Source organism: Orbicella faveolata, unplaced genomic scaffold (assembly GCF_042242905.1).
Source record: "Orbicella faveolata isolate gen_17 unplaced genomic scaffold, um_ofav_v1 contig_27, whole genome shotgun sequence".
Classification (NCBI taxonomy): domain Eukaryota; kingdom Metazoa; phylum Cnidaria; class Anthozoa; order Scleractinia; family Merulinidae; genus Orbicella; species Orbicella faveolata.
Window position 1 is genome coordinate 1,578,925 of NW_028301555.1, and position 12,758 is coordinate 1,591,682.

Sequence of the window (12,758 nt, forward strand, 5' to 3'; positions counted from 1 at the left end):
TCAAGAATTCTACGCTAGTTTCCATTTTGAAAGGAAACTTAAAAAAAATGTTAAAAGATGTTTTACAATAAGGTTGTTTTTTTTTTTTACCGTGTTCATCGGCTTTAACTCTTTACCGATTTGAGAACAGGGTGCAATCATTCTTTTATCTTTAAAGTGCAAAATGTGATAGTTAACTGTTTTGGAGAAGCCGTAACATCTATGCAGTATCATACATTGTACATAGTGAGGAAAAAAGGCGCATTTGATTCCTCAATCTCCAAATGATGCTGCATTTTCCGAGGTGGAGAGTTTTTAAAGCACACCATTGAACTCAGGTTACACGCAAACGCGAGTTACTTGAAGCGGAAAAATTAGTGAGCATGAGAAAAATTGAGTTTGGTATTAAAGTGGACATTAAGGTACTAATCGTAATAGAGAGAAATGGTTATGAAACGCGAAAAGTTTGTTTGCATGTTTTTGTTTACTTCTTTGGCTTTGACCTTGCACAAAACACAATAGTTGTTACTTCTGACTGAGGACAACTCTAAGGAATAAACCAATAGAAACGTTTTGGTTTTGTGTCCGTAATTCATGCATGGTGCGTGAGTACAAAACAAAAGCTTGTACACGGTCGTGGACCTTCTAACATAAATCTTGGCATCCCTATTTTCTCCTTTGATGTTTGCCGGGCCTCATAACATTCCTCTGTATTGACTATGTCTCAAGGGAACTCACCTTCAAATTTCGCAATTGCCCTTGACTGTCCTAAAATACGATACAACACAATACGATTTGTAGCCGATTGTATCGGTCGGTGATCTTTACGCATGTTACACGAAGCCAGCTTTAAACACAATGTTCAAAATGATGTGGCAGACGTTTGATCTGGTTTTAAATATCTACGTCGTATAGCTACACTGAAATGTTTCACTGAAAATATGCCATTAAAAACCTAACTTTTTACAAAGATGAATGTTGTTATTATGTTGTACAACGTTGCCTCGAGAAGAAAAAAAATGCATGTTTCAACCCTCATTCAATAGAATTGATGAAATGGTTAACAAAAATAATGGGAATTATCAGTAGCACCTCCACGGAGTGGCTATTCCTCCACTGCTTCTGAATCGAATTGGAATTTGGAAAGTGTTGTTTTTCTTTTGGAGGGAGAAAACCCTCTGAGCAAGGACAAGAACCAACAACAAACTCGACCCTCTTAAGAGTGGAGAGCGAAGAAAAGGCAGCAAATGTTGAAGTAAAAATATTTATACTCAACTAAACTTAAAATTCTTATAACAGTTTTCCTTTCATCAGCGTCACAATGAGAGGAACATTACTAACCAAGTCGTTATTGATTCTTACAAGCTTTTATCTAACGATATCTCAACAGCGCATCTACGTCAACGTCAACTAGTACAAGTACATCAACATCAGTTAGCACAAGTGTGTCGAGCAGTGTGTCCACTTCAACATCAACCTCAACGAGTGTCAGCACTCCAACGACAACAGTGTACTCGACATATTCAAGCGCTAGTACAAGTGTTTCAACAACGACTTCACTCAGTTCAAGTGTATCAACATCGACTACAACAAGTGTATCAACATCAGTCAGCACAAGTGTGTCAAGCAGTGTCTCCACATCAACGTCAACCTCAACAGGTGTCAGTACTCCAACAACAACGGTTTACTCGACGTATTCAAGTGCCAGCACAAGTACTTCAACATCCACTTCTGTGAGTTCAAGTGTGTCAACATCTACTACAACAAGTGTATCAACATCAGTTAGCACTAGTGTGTCCACATCAACCTCAGCGAGTGTTAGTACCCCAACAACAACAGTATACTCGACATATTCAAGTGCAAGCACAAGTACTTCAACATCTACTTCGTTAAGTTCAAGTGTGTCAACAAGCATATCAACATCAGTCAGCACTAGTGTGTCAAGCAGTGTCTCCACATCAACTTCGACCTCAGTAAGTGTCAGTACGCCAACGACAACGGTATACTCGACATATTCAAGTGCCAGCACTAGTGTTTCAACAACGACTTCGCTCAGTTCAAGTGTGTCGACATCTACTACCACAAGTGTGTCAACGTCTGTCAGCACCAGTGTATCAAGCAGTGTCTCGACATCAACCTCAACAAGTGTCAGTACTCCAACAACAACGGTTTACTCGACATACTCAAGTGCAAGCACAGGTACCTCAACATCGACATCATTGAGTTCAAGTGTGTCCACGTCGACCTCAACAAGTACATCAACATCAGTTAGCACCAGTGTATCAAGCAGTGTCTCAACATCAACCTCCGCTAGTGTCAGTACTCCAACCACAACGGTTTACTCGACATACTCAAGTGCCAGCACAAGTATATCAACATCCACCTCGCTGAGTTCCAGTGTGTCGACAAGTGTATCAACATCCGTCAGCACTAGTGTGTCTACCAGCGTGTCAACATCAACCTCAACAAGTGTCAGTACCCCAACAACAACGATTTACTCCACATTTTCAAGTGCCAGCACAAGTACATCTACTTCGGTGAGCTCAAGTGTGTCATCAAGTGCATCAACTTCAGTGACCACAAGTGTGTCAAGCAGCGTATCCACATCAACCTCAACAAGTGTGAGTACTCCAACAACAACGGTTTACTCAACATATTCAAGTGCAAGCACAAGTACCTCAGCTAGTGTGTCCAGTTCAAAGTCGACGAGCACTTCAACGTCGACATCATTAAGTTCGAGTGTGTCAAAAAGTGTATCAACATCAGTGAGCACCAGTGTGTCGAGCAGCATCTCCACTTCAACCTCAATCTCAACAAGTGTCAGCACTCCCACAACAACGGTGTACTCGACATATTCAAGTGCGAGTACAAGCATTTCAACGACGACATCACTGAGTTCAAGTGTGTCGACATCGACCACAACAAGTGTGTCAACATCACTCAGCAGTAGTGTCTCAACCAGTGTCTCTACATCAACCTCAACCTCCACAAGTGTCAGTACTCCACCAACAACGGTTTACTCGACGTATTCAAGTGCTAGCACAAGTACCTCAACTAGTGTGTCCACTTCAAAGTCTACAAGTACTTCAGCATCGACATCATTAAGCACTTCAACGTCGACATCATTAAGTTCGAGTGTGTCAACAAGTGTATCAACATCAGTGAGCACTAGTGTGTCGAGTAGCATCTCTACTTCAACCTCAACCTCAACAAGTGTAAGTACTCCCACAACAACGATTTACTCTACATATTCAAGTGCAAGTACAAGTGTTTCAACGACGACATCACTGACTTCAAGTGTGTCGACATCGACCACAACAAGTGTATCCACATCAGTCAGCACTAGTGTGTCAAGCAGTGTCTCCACATCCACTTCCACATCAACAAGTGTGAGTACTCCAACAACAACGGTTTATTCGACATATTCAAGTTCCAGCACAAGTACTTCAAAATCCACGTCCCTGAGTTCAAGCGTGTCGACATCTACCACAACAAGTTTGTCATCATCAGTCAGCACTAGTGTGTCAAGCAGCGTGTCCACATCAACCTCAGCAAGTGTCAGTACTCCGATAACAACAGTTTCGATCGCGTCGACTTCAAGTGCGTCAACATCAGTCAGCACAAGTACCTCAAGTAGTGTATCTACTTCAAAGTCAACAAGTACCTCAACTTCGACATCGTTAAGTTCAAGTGTGTCAACATCTATTTCAACAAGTGTATCAACATCAGTCAGCACTAGTTTGTCAAGTAGTGTGTCTACTTCAACTTCAACAAGTACTTCAACGTCCAAGAGTATTTCCAGGTATGCCGCGTGATGACAATGAGTGATTATATTATTCTGTGGTTGTTTATTTATTAGTTTGATTGCTTGGTTATTCTACGTAAAGTGCGTGTGTTTGTCCTTGGCTAGGTGGTTTTTCATAGACTTAGGTCGGCCTTTTACATTTAGTCCTAGTTCTGGCTTTTCAGACCATGTTTGTGTACAAGAGAAAGGTCGTCTTGAGGTGTGCAAGTTGTTTTAGAAAATGATTTTCTTTGGACTGTTACAGTTGATATACCTAAAAGATGACTGAATTTGCACGAAGCCTTTGGAAAACTGTCAGCAATAACCTAGCTTTACCAGCCCTTTTCCAACTGGGCTTGTAGGTCCGCGTGTGTTTGTAGAGCGTGTGCCACTTCCCATTTCTTAGGTTGAGAGCTCTTAGTCACGACTAAATATAAGCGACAATTGCCGAGAAATACGTTTTGCTTGCGGGATAACATATTCGCTGTGGAAATGAGGTGTGAAAGAGACAAATATAAATTTTGTAACATCGAACAAGAATGTTTTCAAAGCTGGGGTTTTCTTTGTGTTAGCTCTTTTTATTCTCAAAGTACTTTTGTACCAAGTTTTTGGAAAAGTAACTAGGGATTGGAACGTTAAAAATCTGACTAATTAACTTCTCTCCTCTTCTCTGAGCGGGAATAGCAGATCTTTCCGTCGTTTGGTCAACGGCAGTATAGAGCTATTGCTATGTTGTCATATTTAATGGCAAATCACAAATGATAATCAAGAGAAAAGTAAGAAAAGCATAAAAGGCTTTAAGTTGTTCTGAAAACTAGTCAAATCCCAGAGACGAAGGAATGCAGTTTTCAGGTAGACTTTCAAATAGAAGGCATTGATGTCAGCTGTTTTTCGTTTTGATGGTCTATTTGTCGAAATTGGATCGGTGCAATGTAATAATGTTGTGAAAAAATGTAATACAATGAAATATTGTTTCAAAAAAATATTTGTTTCTTATTTGCGAGACATAAGTTTGGTAAAGTCTTAACCACAAGTTTGCGGTTACAAACCGAACGTATTATTCCAAATACCAGATACAATTCATGCTTACTATTTTTGTAAGACAGGAAATGTAGCAAACATTTTCTCGCCATCCGTGTTGTCCTTTTGGAAATCGGGCATGACGTTATTGTTGCCATATATGGGATGCCTGACTCCTCAGCATAGTCGTCGGTTGCTTTGACCAATTTCGTTAGCCAGTTCTATTTAAGACGTTTCTCGGCTTGTTTTATAAACAGTTAAATATGCTGCTGTAAACAACAGTGTTTCGCCATATTTGGTCGTAGTTGGATCTTAAGGCCGCGGTCTAACTTCGGTCTTATTTATAGTCTTGGGTCTTTCGCTGATCTCCGTGTGAATGAAGCGTGGATTTGGGTTTCACAGGTCGCAGCGTAGAGTACTTCCGTTCAGGATGCGGGGGAGGGGTGTGTTGTAGTAGTAATGGCAAAGACTAATAATGATGATGATGATGATGATGATGATGATGATTGAGATGGTGATAATGATGATGATGACGATGATTGAGTTGGTGATAGTGATGATGATGATGATGAGGAGGAGGAGGAGGAGGAGGAGGAAGGCGAGGGGGCAAGGATGATGATGGTGGTGGTGTCCAAGACACCGTGAGCTAGAAGATTAATTGTTTTAATACTAACCCAGTCGCTGTTCGTCGAAACATGTAATGTCGATTAAAGCTATTTATACAAGATTTTGTTGAGTACTTTTCGGCCATAATACACAAAAATCCACGCACGCTCTATGATTTTTCCATTGATTACTAGTAGAATTCTACTCTTATAGTAATGCAAATACTGCAATTTGATTAGCTGGGCAACTCGTACACTATCAGCCATAAGTGTGCAGTGGCTGGAGTTCTTATTCAAGATGGGAGCATTTTCTCGTTTTCCGATGTTTCGAGAAAAATTTAGAATTGTTATCGGCTAATGCACTTCCCAAGAATACTCAAGAAAGGAAATTGACTGCTAAGCGACTTTAAAACCTCATACTTTTTCAATTAACTGATGATCGCATATAAAAAACTAAAAGACTAAACAAACAATTAAATTCCCGTCAACTTAAATACTTACTAGAAGAGAATAATTGGAAATATTTATTTGAACGAATTTTAGTAAGATTTCTACTCAAACAATTAGATTATTCCCTTTCGATTTCAATGAGGTGATAGTTAATTCGGCCTTCGGCCTCGTCAACTATCACCTCATAGAAATCTGAACTTCATAATCTAATTGTTAAATGGTAAGTAGCCGTTTAGCCAAACAGATTGCGAGGTTTCTGATAGTCAGCCGCTGGGTTATGCTAATAGTAACTAGTACTCTAAATTTTCAAGCTTTAATATGATAATGGTACGGCGTTGTTAACACTGGAATTTTTACTGGGGAAGACTTATTAGTATATTCCATGAATACAGTTACATTAAGATCAAGATGATCTGTAAAGGTGCCAACTCATTTGTTCTAACCGCTTAGACCTGTCCTCACTCAAGTTCCATCTTCACGCGTGATAAGTGAATCTTCACCAAGATCAGGGTTTACAGTGACGTCAACAACAAAGTCGTCTCCAGTGTTCCCGTCACCGTCATCCTCTGAATCAGAGACAACTTCATATAAATCAGTTTCTCAGAAGACCGCAGCCACCGTGTTCCCGTCTACCGTGGTGACAACTACAGGGACACAATTCTCCATTCCTACAACAAGTAGAATACCGCCAAGTTTGAAGCCGCCGGCACGAACGTCCAAACCAACTGTTTCATCTTACAGGTTATTAGATTTTTCTGTTAGTGAAGGGCTGGTCAAGAGTTCGAGAAGCCCAAAGAAGTTGAAGCAAGAACGTGTTCTGTGACTCATGTCATGAACAAAAGAGTGCATCCCAATTCCGAGATACCATGCATAAGAGCAGAAAGAGACTTGATAGAGGGGGAGCCGGAATGTAAAAACAAAGAGAGGGAGGTGGAGGGGCGGAGGAGGAGGGTAGGGGTCATTTCAAGTCTCAACATGTCAAGCAGATTTTGTAGCATTTGTATTGGTTGGATTCCTTTCTCATATCGTACTGTTCCCTCTTAATAATGGCCATCCTTTTAAGGAAATCTTTTGCACCGTACTTTCTTGAATATAGACCAAGTATTGTAATGGAGAAGAAGGGGGGAACATTTTTGGGAGGAAGGGTGATAATTGCCATTTTGGGGGAATCTAAAAGAGAGGAGATGCGAACATTTGTTGATTAGTAACTTTCTCTTTCTTTCTGACCGACTGACCTGACCAACTGACCGACTAACCGACTGACTGACGGTAACTTTTCCCAAGTTCACCCACTTATGGTCCATACAAACGAAACTTATTGTATTACAGTTAGTGATACTACAAGGCCTCGTTGTTATTATTGCATAATACCAATACCAATGATTTAATTCTATGTTAATTGTTATTTTCGCATAGCTCAAGTGTGTCAACGTCAACAACAACAAGTGTATCCACGTCAGTTTCCACGAGGTAAGAGATGAATTTGCAGAACATGAATTCCACCAAACTACGCTACAGTAAATTTAGTGTTGTTGTTCAAGCTTTTCAAATTTCACTGTTTATAAGTCATGACACCCACCATGATTCATTTTCTCATTCAGCTGTACACCGTATGTAAGTTCAAGAAAAATCTAAACTTCAGGTAGCAAAATACGGAAAATCACTTTCAACTGAAGTTTAAAGTAATTCAATACCAAATATTTTGACAGAAGCTATTCTCAAATTTGCTACCCTAAGCACGTACCACTGCATAGTGTAAAATTAAAAACAAACAAACAGTTGTAGAGTCAAATTCAGTGAATGAAACGGATTGAAGTTTCCATGCTCCACGACTAAATATTAGCAATTAAGTCGGTTGAAATCCGCTATCATGTAAACATTTTCTCTTATCACAGTGTGTCCACACCTACCTCAACAAGTACAAGCACAAGTACTTCGACATCCACTTCGTTAAGTTCCAGCCCATCAACATCAGTTAGCACAAGTACTTCAACCAGTGTATCCACATCAATCTCAAAGAGTGTGAGTACTCCAACAACAACAGTTTACTCGACATATTCAAGTGCAAGCACAAGCGTTTCTACAACGACCTCACTAAGTTCAAGTGTGTCCACTTCTACTACGACAAGTGTATCAACATCAGTTAGCACTAGTGTGTCAAGCAGTGTGTCCACATCAGCCTCAACCACGAAACGTGTCAGTACTCCAACAACAACGGTCTCCTCGACATATTCAAGTGCGAGCACTAGTACCTCGACTTCCACTTCGCTTAGCTCAAGTGTGTCAACAAGTACGTCAACATCAGTAACCACAAGTGTGTCAAGCAGCGTGTCCACCTCGACTTCCGCAAGCGTGAGTACTCCAACAACAACTGTTTACTCGACATATTCAACTGCCACCACAAGTACCTCAACATCCTCTTCACTGAGTTCAAGTGTGTCAACATCTACTTCGACAAGTGTTTCAACATCTGTTAGTACGAGTGTGTCGAGCAGCGTGTCCACATCAACTTCAACAAGTGTTAGTACTCCAACAACTACAATTTACTCGACATACTCAAGTGCAAGTACAAGTATTTCAACAACGACTTCATTGAGTTCAAGTGTGTCGACATCAACTACATCAAGCGTATCAACATCAGTCAGCACTAGTGTGTCAAGCAGTGTCTCCACGTCAACTTCAACCTCAACAAGTGTCAGTACTCCAACAACAACCGTTTATTCCACATATTCAAGTGCCAGCACAAGTACTTCAACATCAACTTCGTTGAGCTCAAGTGTGTCAACAAGCATATCAACATCAAAGACCACGAGTATTTCAAGCAGTGTATCTACATCAACCTCTGCCAGTGTGAGTACTCCTACAACAACAGTGTACTCGACATATTCAAGTGCCAGCACAAGTACTTCAACATCCACATCGTTGAGTTCAAGTGTATCAACGTCAATCAGCACAAGTACCTCAACCAGTTTTTCCACATCAACCTCGTCAAGTGTCAGTACTCCAACAACAACAGTTTACTCGACATATTCAAGTGCCAGTACAAGTATTTCAACAACGACTTCATTGAGTTCAAGTGTTTCGACATCTACCACAACAAGTGTGTCAACATCACTCAGCAGTAGTGTCTCAACCAGTGTTTCTACATCAACGTCAACCTCCACAAGTGTCAGTACTCCAACAACAACTGTTTACTCGACATATTCAAGTGCAAGCACAAGTACCTCCGCATCCACTTCGTTGAGTTCAAGTGTATCAACGTCAATCAGCACAAGTACCTCAACCAGTGTTTCCACATCAACCTCATCAAGTGTCAGTACTCCAACAACAACTGTTTACTCGACATATTCAAGTGCAAGCACAAGTACCTCCACATCTACTTCGTTGAGCACAAGTGCGTCAACAAGCACATCGACATCAAAAACCACAAGTGTGTCAAGCAGTGTCTCCACATCAACCTCAATAAGGGTCAGTACTCCACCAACAACGGTTTACTCGACATATTCAAGTGCAAGCACACGTACTTCAACATCTACTTCGTTGAGTTCAAGTGTATCAACGTCAATCAGCACAAGTACCTCAACCAGTGTTTCCACATCAACCTCAATAAGGGTCAGTACTCCACCAACAACGGTTTACTCGACATATTCAAGTGCAAGCACAAGTACTTCAACATCTACTTCGTTGAGTTCAAGTGCATCAACGTCAATCAGCACAAGTATCTCAACCAGTGTGTCCACATCAACCTCAACGAGTGTGAGTACTCCAACAACAACAGTTTACTCGACATATTCAAGTGCCAGTACAAGTATTTCAACAACGACTTCATTGAGTTCAAGTGTTTCGACATCTACCACAACAAGTGTGTCAACATCACTCAGCAGTAGTGTCTCAACCAGTGTTTCTACATCAACGTCAACCTCCACAAGTGTCAGTACTCCAACAACAACTGTTTACTCGACATATTCAAGTGCAAGCACAAGTACCTCAACCAGTGTTTCCACATCAATCTCATCAAGTGTCAGTACTCCAACAACAACTGTTTACCCGACATATTCAAGTGCAAGCACAAGTACCTCCACATCTACTTCGTTGAGCACAAGTGCGTCAACAAGCACATCGACATCAAAAACCACAAGTGTGTCAAGCAGTGTCTCCACATCAACCTCAATAAGGGTCAGTACTCCACCAACAACGGTTTACTCGACATATTCAAGTGCAAGCACAAGTACTTCAACATCTACTTCGTTGAGTTCAAGTGTATCAACGTCAATCAGCACAAGTACCTCAACCAGTGTCTCCACATCAACCTCAATAGGGGTCAGTACTCCACCAACAACGGTTTACTCGACATATTCGAGTGCAAGCACAAGTACTTCTACATCTACTTCGTTGAGTTCAAGTGCATCAACGTCAATCAGCACAAGTATCTCAACCAGTGTGTCCACATCAACCTCAACGAGTGTGAGTACTCCAACAACAACGGTTTACTCGACATATTCAAGTGCCAGTACAAGTATTTCAACAACGACTTCATTGAGTTCAAGTGTTTCGACATCTACCACAACAAGTGTGTCAACATCACTCAGCAGTAGTGTCTCAACCAGTGTTTCTACATCAACGTCAACCTCCACAAGTGTCAGTACTCCAACAACAACTGTTTACTCGACATATTCAAGTGCAAGCACAAGTACCTCAACATCTACTTCGTTGAGTTCAAGTGTATCAACGTCAATCAGCACAAGTACCTCAACCAGTGTTTCCACATCAACCTCATCGAGTGTCAGTACTCCAACAACAACTGTTTACTCGACATATTCAAGTGCAAGCACAAGTACCTCCACATCTACTTCGTTGAGCACAAGTGCGTCAACAAGCACATCGACATCAAAAACCACAAGTGTGTCAAGCAGTGTCTCCACATCAACCTCAATAAGGGTCAGTACTCCACCAACAACGGTTTACTCGACATATTCAAGTGCAAGCACAAGTACTTCAACATCTACTTCGTTGAGTTCAAGTGTATCAACGTCAATCAGCACAAGTACCTCAACCAGTGTTTCCACATCAACCTCAATAAGGGTCAGTACTCCACCAACAACGGTTTACTCGACATATTCAAGTACAAGCACAAGTACTTCAACATCTACTTCGTTGAGTTCAAGTGCATCAACGTCAATCAGCACAAGTATCTCAACCAGTGTGTCCACATCAACCTCAACGAGTGTGAGTACTCCAACAACAACGGTTTACTCGACATATTCAAGTGCCAGTACAAGTATTTCAACAACGACTTCATTGAGTTCAAGTGTTTCGACATCTACCACAACAAGTGTGTCAACATCACTCAGCAGTAGTGTCTCAACCAGTGCTTCTACATCAACGTCAACCTCCACAAGTGTCAGTACTCCAACAACAACTGTTTACTCGACATATTCAAGTGCAAGCACAAGTACCTCAACATCTACTTCGTTGAGTTCAAGTGTATCAACGTCAATCAGCACAAGTACCTCAACCAGTGTTTCCACATCAACCTCAATAAGGGTCAGTACTCCACCAACAACGGTTTACTCGACATATTCAAGTACAAGCACAAGTACTTCAACATCTACTTCGTTGAGTTCAAGTGCATCAACGTCAATCAGCACAAGTATCTCAACCAGTGTGTCCACATCAACCTCAACGAGTGTGAGTACTCCAACAACAACGGTTTACTCGACATATTCAAGTGCCAGTACAAGTATTTCAACAACGACTTCATTGAGTTCAAGTGTTTCGACATCTACCACAACAAGTGTGTCAACATCACTCAGCAGTAGTGTCTCAACCAGTGCTTCTACATCAACGTCAACCTCCACAAGTGTCAGTACTCCAACAACAACTGTTTACTCGACATATTCAAGTGCAAGCACAAGTACCTCAACATCTACTTCGTTGAGTTCAAGTGTATCAACGTCAATCAGCACAAGTACCTCAACCAGTGTTTCCACATCAACCTCATCAAGTGTCAGTACTCCACCAACAACGGTTTACTCGACATATTCAAGTGCCAGCACCAGTACCTCAACGTCCACTTCTGTAAGTTCAAGTGGGTCAACATCTACTACAACAAGTGTATCAACATCCGTTTCTACAACAGTATCAACGTCTACTTCGACCAGCAGATCACGGTATGAATTGTTTTTCTCAAACTTGTGAATAATTCGTCAAATTGAGATGAAGATAATCACAACTATCACTTATTACATTTTGTTTTAATGTGGGAGATGAGGTTAAAGATGTGTTGAGGTCAAACACTTTCTCGAGTTAACACTCGAGAAAGTGTTTCATCGGAATTCCAGAGACCTTGCCAGTTGTGTTTCAAACTCTTGTCTCGGTTTTCCTAAATGAAATTAACCACTGCTTTCTCTGTTTAATATTTAATAATATTTCTGTTTAATGTTTAAGATTACGAAATGCGTGGCGAAAAATATTGACAGAACTTATCGTTTAATTTCGAATGGTTTGTCACGGAGGTGAAGTAAGTTATATGCTACGGTTTAACTTTTGTTTTGTTGCCTTCCTTGTCAGGATTTATTTTCCGCAAGAGACGTAACTCTCGCAATGCATCTCTCTGCCCAGGCCTGGTTTGTGGGAAAGGTGGATAACGCTATCCACCGGATAAATCACTATCCAGCGGCTAGCCTGCGTTGTTTTGTTAAGAGTTATCCACTGGATAGCGATTTTTCCGATGGCCTTCAAACAACTGGGGCGAGGTGTATAAATAGATTGGGGTGTATTTGATGGTTCGGGTAACCCTGCGATGGGTTGGCATCTCATTCAGGGGGGAGTAGAAAGACTCCTAGTCACTTCATGCCAAGGAAACCGGAGAGAAGTGCTAGCGTGGTGGGCCGCTGGGCTCGAACGCAGACTTGACCGAT

General features: G+C 41.2%; 1 protein-coding gene across 1 annotated transcript in view; it reads left to right on the top strand.

Moving 5' to 3' along the window:
• Positions 1 to 12,758, top strand: part of LOC110045891 (uncharacterized) — a 60,974-nt gene that overhangs the window by 44,695 nt on the left and 3,521 nt on the right. Inside the window, exons 36-39 of the mRNA XM_089296963.1 lie at positions 1,370 to 3,781; positions 6,289 to 6,579; positions 7,255 to 7,308; positions 7,734 to 12,008. Of these exons, the coding sequence (XP_089153089.1) occupies positions 1,370 to 3,781; positions 6,289 to 6,579; positions 7,255 to 7,308; positions 7,734 to 12,008 (7,032 nt within the window). The remainder of the gene's footprint in view (positions 1 to 1,369; positions 3,782 to 6,288; positions 6,580 to 7,254; positions 7,309 to 7,733; positions 12,009 to 12,758) is intronic.